The 17,188-nt window shown below is 35.6% G+C and overlaps 1 protein-coding gene across 1 annotated transcript in view; it reads left to right on the top strand.

The window, feature by feature from the left end:
* LOC106904389 (metabotropic glutamate receptor 4-like) overlaps positions 1-17,188 on the top strand; it is a 73,490-nt gene that overhangs the window by 16,698 nt on the left and 39,604 nt on the right. Inside the window, exons 2-5 of the mRNA XM_014968717.2 lie at positions 2,246-2,381; positions 5,147-5,301; positions 5,720-5,860; positions 15,708-15,908. Of these exons, the coding sequence (XP_014824203.2) occupies positions 2,246-2,381; positions 5,147-5,301; positions 5,720-5,860; positions 15,708-15,908 (633 nt within the window). The remainder of the gene's footprint in view (positions 1-2,245; positions 2,382-5,146; positions 5,302-5,719; positions 5,861-15,707; positions 15,909-17,188) is intronic.

The raw sequence follows: 17,188 nt of genomic DNA, 5'->3' as shown, positions 1-17,188 counted from the left end.
ACTGGACACACATAATCCAGAAATGTCACTTTCGACTTGTGACATGCATGACCACAAGAAAACTAAACACACTGCCTTTCTGAGAAACAAGTGGAACAGAGAAAGCAGACATTTGAGGAAAAACAGAAAACATGATTAAATTTATTCATTGTACAGTCAGAACAATAGTGCAGGTCACTGACTCAAGCAACTCACTGATGTAACTGGAAAGGGCTTTTTGTTCCTAGAAGCAAGGAAGCACAACACCACTGTTGATTTAATGGACTTCCTTATACTTTACTCATATTTCCCATTTTCCAACTTAGGCTCTGACCTTCTTTATACAATGAGGCTGGCTGCTTTGAACTGGACTAAAGCGTGTTATTCCTGCAACGATTCCTCATTGGGCTAACTTTCTGCAGAGCTGTGAGAGTGAAATTCATTATCATCCATATGTCTCTGTGGAATTTTGGCAGCGTGACAAAACAGCTCTGTTGAAATGTTCCATCAGGAATTAAACGGCCTTTGCCTGTTTGCAACTGTGGGATGTTTTATGTTACTGTGCATGCCAATGCCAAAAAAAGTATGCCATTGGACACAACATTCCTAGAAAGAAATAAACTGACTTGTTTTATCTGAAATGAAAGATTTTAAATACATTCTATGTATTATTTTCTGCCTTGCTTTCAAGATTCTGTGTAATCAATAGACAAGGAGCAGAACTTGAAAGGTCACTGTAAACTATAGTTGTTGACATGAACAAAACTCAATTATTTGTGCAACAAGAAAAATGACAAAACAGAAAAATAAAACCAGATTGCAGTTGGAAAATGTATATACTTCCAAATGTTACAATGCTATGGAAGATTTTTATCAGATTTTAGTAGTAACTCATGAAATCAAGACTCTCCCAGACCCTCTGACAAGTCTGTAATGGGAATTAATGGGATGCATAATAGCCTAATTGGACCATTTTGCCAGATGAAAGATTTTTAATACCTTACGTCACTCATGTTGAGAAATATTGCACCTGCAAGTATTTATCAATGCAACTATCTTAAACAACTCCAAAATGTCAGCTTCTTTATGCGGTACACCTGCCCAATTGATTATTAACACAAATGGTGAGTCATCCTATAACATGGCAGCAGTTAGTGCATTTGGGGATCTACAGTCATATTCAGTCAAGTAAAATTTGCATACTGATGAAGCTTTTTTTGTCAAATTAAATGCATCTTTTGAAAATTATTTTTAAGCAGGTATTTATATTAAAGTTTTTTGTAGTTTATATAAATGGTAAATAGCCTTTACTTGAACAGTCAGTGCTTTATCAAGTCCAGAGGATCCCAGCGCTTTGCACTAGATTCAGTCACTCACTCAATCACACACACATTCACACTCTGATGGTGGCAAGCTAACGGATAGTACCGTAATCACAGCTGCCCTGGGGCAGTCAGACGGAGGCAAGGCTGTTATGCAACGGGCCTCTGACCACCAACAGGCAAGGCAGGTGAGATCTGTTGCCCAAAGACACAATGACAGAGATGGATGGAGTGGAGATTCAAACCGGCAACCCACTGATTACAGGGTGAACATCTCAAGATATATGTGTGTTTTTCACACACAACCATTCAGGTTTCAAGAAAATGGTCAGAGAAAGACAGAATATTCTTTCGGTGGTGATTGTGTATATGGGAATGTTTTATTGGTGTCATATGTTAGGAGAGAATGGTATGACTGGCTGGTTTGAGATGACAGAAAGACAATAGTAGCTGCAATAGACATTTATCATAGTGATATATGCAAAATATTATCTCAGAATGCACAAGGCATCAAATTTAGCAGAAGACAACACCGGATGCCACACCTGTCAGCTAAGAACTGAAAGCTTAGGGAATAATTCACACAGGCTCAACTAAATTTGACAATAACAGATTGGAAAAAAATGTTGAGCATTGTTCAAACACCACAGGCTACCCGAGTGTTGTTGCTGACTATGTCCAACCATTTTGACCACGCTACGCTCATCTCCTGAATTTTTCTTCCAGCACGATGATGAACCATGTCACCCAATACAATAGCCAGTGGGCGCAGATTTATTTGTGCTGTTAAAAGACATAAAGGCAACACTTTGCTGCAAACGACAACCATAGGAGAAAATTTAGTACTGCCACAAAAAACTCATTACGTGAACTAATGGGGAATCAATTTTTCAATACCTGAGTCTTTTAAATGTCAAAAAATCTGTTTTCTTTCTTCCAATTAGGCGGATTGTGCATATCCCAGTCAGTGAAAATCCCACGTGAACCAAGAGTTGGAGAGTTTGACAAGATCATTCACCGGCTAAGTGAGAACCCCAACGCTCGAGTGGTTATTATCTTTGCCAACGAGGACGACATCAGGTGAGAAAAGTGAAGAGTGTAAAAGTGTTCTGTTGATTACTGTTGTACTGTTGATTAACATATTGATTATATCCTTACAAGTTTGCTATGGTTGGATACTTTCAAGATACTGTCAATTTAAAACCAGTACTTAAAACTAGTTGCTTTATCTTAAGTGCCATTTACATCGACACCATTCTCTGTCAAATGGCAATTAAGATTTTCAGAGGTTTTACTTGCAAAAGGTTTTACTTGAAACTCTTTTTAAAGTCAATACAGTAATATTAAGTACTCATTAGAGTGCAAATTCTATTTCTATCCTGTTTCTATTATAATTGCATGTCTTGTCTGTGTTAAATTTGAAAAAAATGCATGACTATAGTGCCAATTATTATCTAATCTTTAAAAAAAAATCTTAAGGAAATGATTGTTTTGTTCACATGCAGCACGATTTTCTTAGAGGAGAATATTTCTCAGCAAACAGTTAGTAGGTCAGCATATTTGCAATGGAAGTGGGCAGAGATCTTGATGTCTGGGTCAGAAGTCCCACTGCTCACTGACTTAAGCCAGTCCTGATAACAGGTAATAGGCTGGATATACAGTAATTACCAAAGGCCAGTGGGATCACAGTGCAGCATGACTGCACTATCCTTGAGATGACCATCCAACATCTTAATGATCTCAAAAATCTGCACAAGGAAAGACAAGACTGAGTCATAACAAGACATTGTTTCCAGTACAATCAAACAAATGCATGCATATATTGTTTTGTTTTGGTGTTAAGAGAAAACTAAACATGGCATCTGAAAATACTTTTTTCCCCTCACATTAAGTTATACAACATTTTCTTGTTGCAGGCAAGAGTTCAAAAATTATTCACATTTGCTAAATGCTAAATTAATTGGATGCAAAAAATATTTTTTTGTTATTTTTCATGTTCAGAGGTAAAATGAAGTTGCTATGACTTTAAATGACTTGACTTATGCCAGTTTAATTCACAATATTTAAATCAACTAGAGACACATTGAGACACGTGCATTGCTGCTTCCTACTGTGACATCGGCAAACAAAAATAAATCAAATCACGAGAAATATCAGGAACATAGTTTTATAAACCCACTAGACTGCTACATCCTTGAGTAAATTTTCTATATGGCCACAGGTGGCCACAGATGCTGTCCTTTCTATCCATAATAGAGAGGGAGAAGAGGGACTCTGTGTCTCGGAATAGCTGAACCAACTTTAAAACACAAACACAGAGAAGTTGCAGGTAGAATTTGTTAAAGAAAGTCACTTTGCACAGTAAAACAACTTCCCAACCAATATGGGCTAATCCACCATTACTCCTAAAGCAAAACATAAACAGATTACAGTTTAGATTTATTTCAGGTGTGTGTGAAGTAGAGGGTAGCAGCATTATGTTGTTTGGGTTTTCTGCTGTAGGAGGGATTGGTGCACTTGACAAAATATATGGTATCATGAAGAAAGAACATTATGAGGAAATACTGAAGCAGCATCTTATCAGCCAGGAAGGTGAATCATGGGCCTAAATTTCAGCAAGCTGTTGTAACAACACCAAAACCTTTCATCCAACTCATGCAAGTTAAAAGACAAATCCTCCAAATACAAAAAAATAAACTTATGACTTTGAGAAGACTTTGTAAATGTCCATGGATAGGTGACATTTGATTCAATTTTAAAGGGATTTTGTGTCTCACTTGCCTTTGAATAAAACAAAGAGGAGTGCCCTGACTAGGATTACACATTATGTTCTGCAGCCATAACATGTGGCTTCTTTAAAGTTTTTACATTCTGTGTTAGAAATCACTCTGAAGAGCTTGTATTGTAAGTTGTAATATTCACATATTTTTAATAATTAAATGGTGCCAGATTCCCCTTGTACAAGCACGCACAGCAGCAGCTGCCTCTTTTTTTATTATAAGATCTGCTCCTGATCCAGGATGTTTTCAGTAAAGTCTCAGAACATAAATATTGTAAAATATTCTAACATAACTTATTTAAACCCCTAAAAATATCACTTTGACTGTGGGATATACTGCCTTTTTCAAAAACAGATGGCTATAAGGATACATAAATTATCTAAAATCTATTACAATTATAGTTGAGAAAGTATGTATTGTGCACAAGTTAAAATTGAGATTATTGAATAAGATGCTGACAAATGTTAATTAAAACACTTCAACCATCCTGTAAACTCAAAAAGTTAAAACCCACTGTCAGATTTATTTTGTTTTTAGAAATTGGTTTTCATTTGTTTGTACTGGGCAAAAGACAGTGGGGATGGTAAGGGCAAAGACTAGAAACACATATTTGTTTTTCTTGCTTTTTAAAAGCAATATAAATACAATGTTTCACATGCCAAATCTTTTTGGTTTTGTTTAACATTTCTATCTGAAATATCCTTCAGTAAACATTTACAGCAGAGCCTGCTATCTGTTATTATTATTATTATTATTATTTACAATAAATTTAAAACTTAATCTAGTAAGGTTTGATTATGCTAAAACCGGCATAATGGATACTTTTAAATTTTAGTTCTTTGTCATCCAAATTCTACTTGAACTATCCATGTCAAGCAACAAGCTGCAATGGCTTTTTTTTTTTTACAGTTTTGCTGTATGTGGAGTCTGATATTAGACTCTATTCATCTGTCTGCCCAACCATTGTCTAAAATAAGCGTATTGTTGCAAGTTGCTCACACTTATACCTAGACACAATATATACAGTATATTAAAAATGTATTTGTTTTCTGTTCCATCCCACAGGCGCCTACTTCAAGCAGCTAAAAGAGCCAATCAAACAGGTCATTTCATCTGGGTAGGTTCCGACAGCTGGGGATCCAAAGGTGCTCCTATCCTGAACCAAGAGGAAATGGCAGAAGGTGCCGTCACCATCCTACCAAAACGACAGTCCATTAAAGGTATTCCCCTTATGACGGGCGCTGGAGCGGCATCATTATTTTGTGGTAGCTTCGAATCATATCTAAAATAAAATTGATGAGCCTTAGAGCAACTTCAAAGAATATGAATTTGTCTTCTACTCTAATTTGAAGTTCAGGGCTTCTGGGAAAACTTCTTCAAATTGTCCTTACTTCATGGTTTCCCCTTTGGGTGCATTTTGACGTTTTGTCAATGTTGCTTTCTGGCTCACAGACTGTAAGTCAAAGGAGAGAGTGGAGAAAATTAAATAAATGAAATATGCCAACATTAATACCTGACACAAAAGCGCTAAGAGGTTTTTAATGTATTTTATAATTAACTTGCACTAAATAATTTGTTTTTGCGCTCTGGGAAAAAAAAAAAAAATAACAAAAACTTTCTAATTCTTATGACTTTCAGGTTTTGATCGGTACTTCATCAGCCGAACATTAGAGAACAACAGACGGAATATCTGGTTTGCAGAGTTTTGGGAGAACAACTTCCAGTGCAAGCTTAGTCGACATGCTGTGAAGAAAGGATCTGGCATCAAAAAGTGCACAAGTGAGTTTTCAACGAATGGAAAAGAAGCCTCTTGGTCAATGTGGAGCACTCAATCAATAACCAAGTGTACAGCTTGGTTGTGTCATGAATACATTATGCTTATGTGGGTTTGTGTCAAAGTTTGTGCCTCCACTTTGGATGCATGGGTTTCTTTAATTATTACTGGGGGAATAGTTACGCTCTTCTAATATAGCAGAAAATGTAATTTATGTAAATAAGTGAATGGGAATGTCTAATTCTGTAAGAGAAATTAATTCTCTTATTATATGTGTTGACTGGCTGTATTTGACATTCACAAAAATAGGCCCCTGCTTGCAGTGAAAACAATCAATAGCATATCTAGTCAGCTCATTAGAAAGAAACTTTTTCATCATTAAAATCATTAGATTCTTCAGGCTTGTCTCTTATCTCTTAGTGCTTTGCAAGATTGCATTTCTAATATTTCAAGGCATATAAATCTTACATCTGTGCATTTTTTCTTAAAGTGTGTTATAAAGGAATATAGTGCAGAATCAGAACAAAAATTAACAGAAAAAAATAGACATTGTACATTTTTTAAGCTTTCCTCTGCTTTAGCTAAAACGAATCCCCATAACTTGGTCTGTATTTTGTGACTAGAAGAAAAGAACCGGAGATTGTTTGATTATTTTAAACTTTTCCAAGATCCCTCTCTGACATTTGTTGTGTTTACAACCAAGACCAACACTATGAATTCCCACCAGAAGATTAAGGTCGTGATCCCATTTAACCCTCCTGCCCCACTGCTTTGTCCTATCCCTCGATTTTGCACGTTCCTGCCAAATCTAGGGCTTTCTGGATTCTTTCTGGGGAAAAGAATGATCGAGCAAACTGACAGATCAACAGAAACACAAAACATCCATCTCTAATGCTTATGAAAAACATTGATGTTATTCATAAAGTGAACCACAATCGAAATTACACAGTCATGTATATTATCATACAAGCTGATCAAATGTATGCAAAACATGATTTTGCATACATTAAAGTAAGTTTGAGGATCTCACAACGAAAATTGATGTAGTGCAACAGCCCTACAGCCGCTGCTGCACATGGATTATAACATCCATTAGCTGCACAAAAAACAATAAAACATGGACACAGCTGCTTCTCAAAACCCATAAAATTATACTCCAGTTTCTTCACTGTGTCAACCCCAGTAGCACAGACCTCTACATGACACAAATTTATTGCTAACTCTAATTAGAGGCGTCTCTCATCTGGATGCCACTCATGGGCCTTCAGAATAATCCTTTACTTGAATTATGGCTGGAGGTGAATTTGACTTATTCTGGACCAAACTGGAAGCTGTGTATTTGGAAATGTATTGAATCTCTTGGTCTCGCAAAGTGGGCTGATATAAAATATCTCATAAACTTGTCGCTTTAAAAATGAAATGTGCGAATAGATTTTTACTGCGTGCCGAAACTTTTAACTACAATCATTTTTGTCTGAGTAAACTGTGTGGAAGCAAATAATGCATTCTTGTATTCTCTTCAAAGGAACCAGAATTTTCAACAAGGACAGAAAAAAATAAAAATAAAAATTGCCTACTGCTTTCTTGCACAAAGGTTTGGGATGATCAGTTTAGAATGAAAATATGACCTGCAAAAAAGTTGCCCTGCAAGAGTCTTCTCCTTCACTGCTAATGAAGCCTGTCAGTCAATTACAACAAACAATTTTATGCGGGTCAGAGTAGCTTTCTCCATATTTTTAAGGATTAACCAATCATTATTTCCACTAATTAGTAGCAAGTGAACAAAAGCTTAACCATTAAATATTGGATTGTCAACTTGCTTCACAACGTTGTGTCCAATGACCAACACAAGGTAATACCTTCAGCAATCCTTTACTATCAGGAGAACACTTAATTTGTGAATGATTTTTGTATTTATCAGTAGTCATGGTGGCTGCTCTTGAGCTAAATTGCTGCTGCCCTTTTCTTCCTCTGAAAAGCCTCCTGGGCATAATAAAATTTTAAGAGCAAAGGGTACAATGATTCCTCTCAGAGCTCTTTGCAAGTTCTCTTCCTCTACTCTGCTTTGTTCTGTTTGAAAGCACAGTAATTTCTTCTTTCCCCTCCGTCAGGGCACATAAATTCTGGTTGGTATATGATTCAAAACAATGCAAGAGAGGACAGCGTTGTACCTCAATTCCTAAAATTTACCATTCAGAATTTTTGCGTTTTGAACTTTTGGTGTTTGCTGAGCAAATTTCTGAAATTCTAAAGTACAAATTGTCTGGGTTTATATGTATATATTAATAGCAAAGTGAAATGGGTGAACAAACATTATTGCTTTTTCATTTTTATATTGGAGCTTTACAGTTACGGATTCACTTTACAGGTAACATTTATATCATACAGGTTGTTTCGTCTTCTAAGCCAAGGAATAAAGTGCATCATTGTGTGAAGAAAAAGCAGTGGAGATGTATAATTCACATCTTAATGTATCATCTCCCAGCGTTCCTTTTATCTATACAAGGACAAGACTTGTGCAATCAAGCTCCTCCTCCATTCTGCAGGTCACTGCGCTCATAGACTATAACTAGTACGTACGCCTCAACCTAATTTTTCCCAACTTTAAACCGTGTTATGTTGTCTTGTCACAGTGACTGTTGGAAAAACGTAGACCTTAAAATTCCTCTCATCACATTCAGTTGTCTTCATCTGTACACCTATTTCATTTAAATGATGTTACTGTTTATCTTCATCTTTTTCATTTTCAGATTTCTTTAGTTTTTTTCATGTCACTGCTCTTATTTTTAGGGTGCCTGTCTTATCACTGTAAAACTATTACAATTTAGCTTATCTTGTACATTGTATGGCCTGCAGAAAGCACTTTGAGCTGAGCAGCTTGAATAGTTCAAAAGTGATATGCAAATGTTGGTGAATTCAGTCAAGTAGGGCTCAATCAGGTAACACCTGCATAATATAATGTCATCCACTTCACAAGCTTTTGACTCAGTCAATAATTGTTCTCTCCTAAAAGTTGGAGATTTTCAAATCTTATTGAGTCTGTCTTTAGTTAATTTCATAAATCAACACATTTTTTAATTTTCCATTGCAGATGACAAAAGTAAGACGGTATTTTTCTTCTGCATGTCAAACTGACACATTTGTACTATCTTCTTGACTCAGCACTCGCATATATGCTCAGCTAATAATACAGGTCACGTGTGCATTAAGCTGACAATGCTCATGCTTTTTTTTTTTTCTATGCTTAATAGCATAGCCTCATCTTAGTATATTAATCACAGTGGAGTATGTTTACCAGCAGTATCTATGTGCAATGTCTTTTTCCTTTAAGACCAACTTTGGGTCAAATAATTTATTTTGAAGGGCCTAGAAAGTCTGCCAGAAAATTAAACATTCACCTTTGGGACATTTTGAATTAATAAATTAATTCATTTTTGTAAGATGCCTTTAGGTTAGAAGTTTTTAAATGATTTTTCTTAGAAAATTAGCAAGAGATGAACAGCACCTTTAAGACTTGCAGTGTTTGGTTAAATTTGCTGTGCAGTTTTAAAGTATGATGTTGAAGCTGGAAAGACTATTTTTTTTTATGATAAAAAAAAAACCCTGCAAATGCACCAAAACTAAAATTTGCTTATTATAACTAAAGACCTATAAGGCCGACACTCGAAACGGGCACAAACATGTGAGAGCAGACCAACAAATAATGATTCATACACTTATGGTGGTAATAAGATTGATACTACAAAGGGACTTTACTGGAACTTTTAATGACTGTTTTAACTACCCAGAATCTACCAGGTATGTTTTGGACCTTCAGGGTTAGCTGAAAGAGCAAATCAGGTATTTTCCTTGAACTTTCATATGAGTTCCATGTAATTTTTAGGTTAAGTTTAATGACTTTACCTGGAATTTGATGAGTGAGTAGTTGACCAAGCAAGCAGCAGTGAACAGTTAATTTCATTCAGTCGTCTTTATATTTTAACAGGAAGAAGCCTACAGTACAGCCTGGTAAAGTTTTATAAGCTAGAAGTATTGAAACACGTCTTCTTTTGTTTGTTCTTTCCTTTATTGTATCACTTTTAATTTAGTTTCTCATTTGTGTGTCCTTGTAAAATTTTCCCTGGTGTTCCTTTTGTTTGTAGATGTTTGACAATGTTTGACAATGTTTTCCGACACCCATCAAGATTCTATCGCTGATCCCTGATTGCCCCCACTAGGTTAAATTATGATGCAAACTTCCAATTTCACTTTATTAAATGACCGTTTATTGTAAAAACAAATGTAAATCATAGACTTCAGATTAAATGATAGCTTTGACCAATATCTTAAACAGTCAACTGTTTGATGCCTTTATTCTAAAAATATCAGAGGATTTTATCACGCTGAATATACAGATTGTTTGAAATAAATTTTTGCTTTTCTTTGGAAAAATCTAATTTTCTATATTTTAGAAGTCAGAAAACATCAGTGACACAAATGCATTACAAAGGAGCTTTTATCAGGAATGATCAGAACTGATATAAACAACATGTTCCTTAAAACTTTCAAAGAACTTATACAATTCTTCAAAACAGCATTACAGAAAATTTTCATTTGAAATAGTTTCTTGTAAGAATTTAATTTTTACATCCTAAATACAAACTACAGAATATATTTCTAAAAGAATGAGCACAGCACTGAGGATGCCAGTATTTTCTTGCAGCTTCTTCTTTAATTACATTTTTAATTTGCACCAGGCTGTGGTAAAAATGACAGTCTTGTGAAGGTCCACCAGCTTTTGTTGACACAGTTTGAGTGAAACAAACCTTGAGTCACTGTTGATTTGAATCCCTGCTAACATGAGTCATCAAGGCTAACAGAAGCAGATAACTGTCTGCCTGCACAGACCTCTTAATTCCACTGTGGAAAAATTAAACACTTTATCTGAGCAATGGCAGTTTCTCTTGAGATGCAAAATTATTTAGAAAAAAAAATACATTTTTTTTCTTTAGTTCCTTGTGGCTTCCAAAGAATATATTGATATACTTACGATGAATGTTTCATGTCAGTGATGTAAAAGTCGGACAAAATGCGACATGACTGTTCACACTGCAGATGCTTTCAATATTGGAAACGTATCCAGTTTTATATCACAAGTGGCACAAATTGGATTTTTTTTCATGGTTGAAAAGATCAGAACTGGCTAGTTAAGTTCAGATTGCCATGAAAATGTCAGATTTGGGAGGCATTTTGGTCTCCATATTAGCTCATTTGGATAGAGTTTCTTAGTTTTCCTCCCTTTGTGTTAATTAGTTTCTACGCAATCCTATTGTCTTATTCAGTCTATCCCTCAAAGCTAGTTTTTGTTAGATTTTTCCGTATTGTTCATTTGTGTATGGGTTCAGATACAGCTCTGCTCCTCTATTAATTATCCAGCCTTCCCCCAGTTCCCTGCGTAGGTTCTCCCCAGCTGTTCTGCATTCTGTTTATTGTACTCACCTGATTTCCATTCAACAATCACTTCTCCACAGTATTTTAGCTTTTTGATTTCATTGACTCACTACTGAACTCTTCCAATATTCTGTCGCTCCTACGCATTGGTGGCATTGGTATTTGTGATCAGTAAGTTCAGTTTCATCATTAAATCAATTTTTCCACTATACTCTGTCTGCCCTTATCTTTGCATTTGAGGCAACACCAAACCATAACACTGTGACACATCAGATGTCGTTAAATAAATGGTTTAAGCTTGCCTCTTCACAATTTTGCAAGTGAATATGTTCATTCCTGAAAAACAACACTACTTTAATGTGAGATGATGTCCCTGCACCAGCTTCCATAAGTTAAAAAACTGCCCGTGTCAAATTACTTGGAAAATTGGTTTCAATTTTCACAAATGAATTTGCTCTATGGCGTTCGAGACAAAAATAAGGCACCCGTTTCACCTAAAGTAATTCAGTCAAAATGCCTAAACATTCCTGCCAGCCATTATCACAGATTCCGCTTTCAAAATTTTCCTAACTGCAAATATACATTTCCATAAGATCTGGAGGCCGCAGCAGGACCCAGTAAGGTGCTCAGCATACCAAGGTAATATGTACTGACTTTGCTTGTCTGACCCCAGTGCATAAACATACTGTTCTTGACAACTGCCCAAGCTCCCAGGTGATCTTTTCAATATTCTGCAGTGTGAATGCTGTGGATTTATATGAACAGGAAGTGCGGAGGGCAGCCAGTCTGTAGAAAACCTTGTATCATCGCCTCACTCAAGTCAGGTATATAGATTTATACTGAAAGGTCGCGGCAGCAAACATTTACGGTGCAGCATTGATGAGGGAAATTACTGAAGAACCACTGCTTCACTTAGGCTGATTCTGAAGCCATTTTAATACATGGTGTTTGAATCTACAACATATATATATATATATATATATATATATATATATATATATATGTGTGTGTATGTATTAAGCTATTTCAAACAACATCACTGTTTACTTATTAGTTGAAAGGATGAATATTTGACTTTCCAGCAATACAGCCACTGTGATATGAAAAATGCATTAGATTTCTTTATATTTCTGAGCATTAGCATTATATTCACAGGATAGAATGGTAATATGTTTTGGTTCTTTGACTCTGCAAACACAGCACAGGTCTGTAGCATGGGAAAAGAGTGGCCATTTTGACTGCTCAGCCAATCAGAGGCTAACTTGAGGAACATGATAACTTTTTGTTAAACAGGAAATTGAAAACCACACTACAGTGCACTTTAGTTTGAAGAAGGTAAAATATTCTGTCAGATGTAAGAGTCAAATTATGTGACTAAAATTTGAGCCCTAAAATAGATTAAGATAATATTATTTTAGTCCAGGACAGCTAAAAATACATATTTGATTCTAGAGTTAATTGGTCAAATTAATATACTACAACTATGTTACATTGCTATTTCAAGCAGATTTTTATTTTAGCCTTAGCTTGCACGTTATTTGAATTTGTATGCTTGTAAATGCCAAATCGGTAAACTCCTGATCCTCTGTTTTATGCAGATAGCAACAAGGCCTGTGCATTATGTTCAGGCGAAACACGGATACCCAGCAGTTCAATTATATGCATGAGCGCATTACTCTGGATACATAAATACAAGACAGAAGTTGCTGCTTCTGCTGCTCTTTGAATACATTCTAGGTAGAAACAAGGGTCAGCTTAATTAGTAGAAAAACTTGATGTACTCCCTTGTTGTTGCTTTTTTGCAATGTCTTACAAAATATTTTATCTTGTAATAATGTAAACAGAAAAGTATTTTTGCTCAATAGCAAACTGTAATCAGTAACTGTGCCGTTACTCCTAAAAATAATATCATGCTTTATTTTATGCCTAGAAAAATAATTATAAAGAAATAAAATGTAGTGAAAAAAAAAAAAATTACAGTTTCATGTAGATACTGTACTCTAAACTCTTTGACCACACATATTTGGCAAACCTGATCCTTGGAACTCTTTAGCCTGCAAATGACCAACTGATCTAGTGGCCTGAGTTCTACACTTAGTCATGCTTCAGTGAAATATGCTTGCAGCATTTTCTCACTGGCCAAGAATTTTAATTTACTCAAACTGCTGGGGTTTTTGGCCTTTTCAAGAAACATACCATTGTTTCTAATTTACATTGTCACTTGTATTAACCAATACATATTTTACGATGGCCTAGTTTCACCTCCTGTGATAAATTATGTAATGGTGCAAATTTTCATCTTTTGGGAAAGCCCTGTTTCTTCGAATATGAATTTATTATCCGGATGATTTCTTACATTTATACAGTTATACTTATGTTATTATACATAAATCTTTAACAGTTGTGGAGCATTTCACTTTTTATTTTCCTCCCCTCTTGCTCAATGACCACTGGAGACCAGTTAAAAAGAAAAGTTGGTTTAGACAGTGGATGGATGGACTTTCTTCCTCTACCAAATGTTCCTTGACCATTTTGAGCATATAAAACTTTAGCTGTGGATTTTTGAGAAATATTGTAGTGCATTTCAGAATGTTAGATTAAGAAAGTAACAGTAGGCAGAAAAGTCACATATGCAAAATATGAGCCACATAAGCGATGCATCAGGTTTTTCCCTTTTTAATCTTGAAGCACTGAGCTTATCTATAATATTTTGAAGGTAATACTTTATTTATTAATAATTTAACACAAAATATCATTCAACTTTGAAGTGTAATGTAAAGCTGAAACCAGGTATTTACATATCTGTCATAAAAATACATAACCTATTTTCTTTTTATTTCACTGTCAGGGATTAATGCAGAATGAACATTTTCCTGTACAAGGTGTCCTGGTCTAACAAGAGCAAAAAATATATGTGATGAATTATTTACTGCAGTATAATCTGTATAATGTATTAATAGCTCCTGGACTGTTTTACAATATATTTATAAGAACTACTGTTTGAAATAAAACTTTAAACCTCTGATAAAATGTAACATCTTCAATAAGTATGAAAAGGTTTTACCTTTTCCTGCTTGGAAGATTTAAATTTTTCAAAAACTTGGACAAGCTTTAAAGCACAGACTTGCATACATAAAAGCAAACACGCTTAAGGGATATACATCTTCTGTCATGAACCTTGAATTGTTTACAAGTTTGCGCATCGCTTGCTTGTCTTTGCAGCACAAATCACATTTCTTGACAAATAGAGAGATTCTACGAGGAATTAGTTCTGATCAGATTAACACTGCTGCTGTTCTTCAACGAGAAAGATTTTCTCAAAACTGCTTTGAGCTTCCACAGTTAGCTGATATTGCATCATCAAAAGTTCAACAATGAACGAAAATAAGGTATTAGAATTAATTAAATACTAGAAGCAATGATGTTAAAGATTACCAGACCAAGAAACAGAAAAAAATATACATAACCAAAAACATTATTTTTCTTTTTCACATTTAACTTGATTAAGGAAGGGAAGGAAAGGTATTTAAATTAAACCTATTGAATAAACCCATGTGGTAGGGCAGCGGTTAATAGGAGAATTAAGACGATAATTGAAAACTTGCTTGACGAGTAATGCATTTCCAAAGCGTTAAAACAACTCAACCCATGATTAATATACACCTGTCATAACTAATTACATTAATAGTGAAGAATGATTAGGCCAGTCTGACTATGTCTTCCTCTCCACTCATGCCACTCTGTCAAGCTCTGCACTGATGATTAATAGATTCAAGGTGGCACATGGCCTGATGGAGATAAACAAAGAGAGATCATATACACAACAGAGGAACACATCTGTCATCTCACACTCCTGATTATACAGTATTTGTAGCTAGAGTTTATGACTTCATTTAAACCATAAATCAGTCTTTTACAAGCACGCTTACATGGTATCATAAAACATGGCCATGGGCTTTAACTGGACAGCACAAACATATTATAACATATACTGCATAAAAGTGTGTGGGCCCAAGTGACTGACAGCCCACACCAAGAAAGGCTCTAAAAGAAGATCAATTTGTACAGTGGTATTCCTGATTGATGTCTTGAAAAAAATAGCATCCAATTATTATAGCATTCAGTTCAATGTCAGTCTCAACATAAATTAAAATAGCAGGGAAAATGGTTTCGCAATCGAGTAATCAGACTTCTTGAAGGGTTATAATTTGCCTGATTTTTACACATCTAGTAACTATTGTTTAGTTCACAGAACATCCATTGATATTCAGGTCCAATTTTGATCTAAATGTTTTCCTTTTATTAAAAAAAGGAGTCCAGCTTTTTTTTTTCTTGGCTTAGCAAAGAAAACAGCATGAAAGACATCATTTATTTGTAATAAGTGTTTTTTTTTTTTTGTTTTTTTTATGTTTTTCTCTTAAGATCACGAGCGGATTGGAAAAGATTCATCCTACGAACAGGAGGGGAAGGTCCAGTTCGTTATAGATGCTGTATATGCCATGGCTCATGCTCTCCATAATATGCACAAAGACCTCTGTCCTGGAAAAGTTGGCCTCTGCCCCAAAATGGACACCATCAATGGCACGCTACTTCTCAAGTATATTCGCAATGTCAACTTTACAGGTATGTATGTCTGTTACCTCTAACAGGTTAAATTTAAAACTGCATGCACAACGTTTACTATAACGTTGTGTTGTGCTATATGTGTAAGCTAGACCAAAATATTATTAGACATAAGGTTTTTTAACAAAACCCATTTTTGTTTGTTGGCATCTGAGGCAACCCGCGGGTCCAATTTTTTAACTTTTCTGTGCACAAAAGATGCATACTCAGGGGTTTTATAAGGATCCACTGGTCTTCACTGATTGTAAATTATTCCCAACAAGGATAAAGGCAAAGATCTGTAAGAATCTTAACAATCACCAGAAGACGAGCATGTTTTATCATAGCTGATGATAAGCAGAAACTTTGCTTTGTGAGATTTTCCTGCCTTATCTTGTCACCATGGAATTGCCCACGCAAGTGATTTCTGACTTCAAGGGCGCTGGCAGCGGAGTTCAAATTGTACAGAAATGAGAATGGGAAGACACTTAACTGACAGCTATTCATCTATTAAGGCCGGAGCCGAATGCTACAAATGACAAAGAAGTTGAGGTTTCATACATATCAAAATATGCACTAAAAAGAACTCCCTTTTTGTAGGGTACGACACCTGCTACATACAGTATTTTGACGCATAAGCTGCAGGGGGATTTCTGTCTGATCTGCAGTAATTTTTGTCAGCCAGTCTGTATTCAGCCTTGGTGATAACCAACAATTGTACTAAGCTATAAGTGGTGCTAGTCTCAACTAGTTTCATTAACGCACTGGGCTTTAAAGCAGATATTATCAATGGCATCAGGATATTTTGGAGTAGACCCATAACTTTGTGAGTGGAAGATTGGTGCTGCATTTAGCTCGATTCAAGAACAAAGACATTGCAGTTTTTTTCTAGTGGGTGACTCTTACTTGCAAATAGCCCATCCTATTGTCCAAGGGGAGAATATTACTGGAAGCGATCAAGGGCGTAACAGCTCTGCCGCCTAGTTTCCATGCACATCATATTCTGTGCTTTTTCATTCAAGCAGCTGGGCAACCCCATCAGCAGTTGGCCAAAGAGCTTTGCCGTGATCAACAAGCCATTCTCCATCATTTCCAAAAAAGAGAAGCCCAAAATATGTGTATTCCAAGATAAAAAGAGGCCCTTGTGAATGTTCCCAGAGTCATTCTCATAGCTTCATGGATTAGTATTCAGCAAAAGAGACCAAAAGATGATATTTAAAGGGTGGCACTCGATTCAACAAAATTAGCAATGCAAGATTAGCAACAGGTCATGTGCAAAACATGGTAATGTTTACATCTGT

Source organism: Poecilia mexicana, unplaced genomic scaffold (genome assembly GCF_051168715.1).
Source record: "Poecilia mexicana isolate PSO_F unplaced genomic scaffold, ASM5116871v1 scaffold_7, whole genome shotgun sequence".
In the NCBI taxonomy this organism is placed as follows: domain Eukaryota; kingdom Metazoa; phylum Chordata; class Actinopteri; order Cyprinodontiformes; family Poeciliidae; genus Poecilia; species Poecilia mexicana.
Note: the sequence above shows the minus strand (reverse complement) of the source record. Positions and strands in the feature narration are given on the sequence as shown.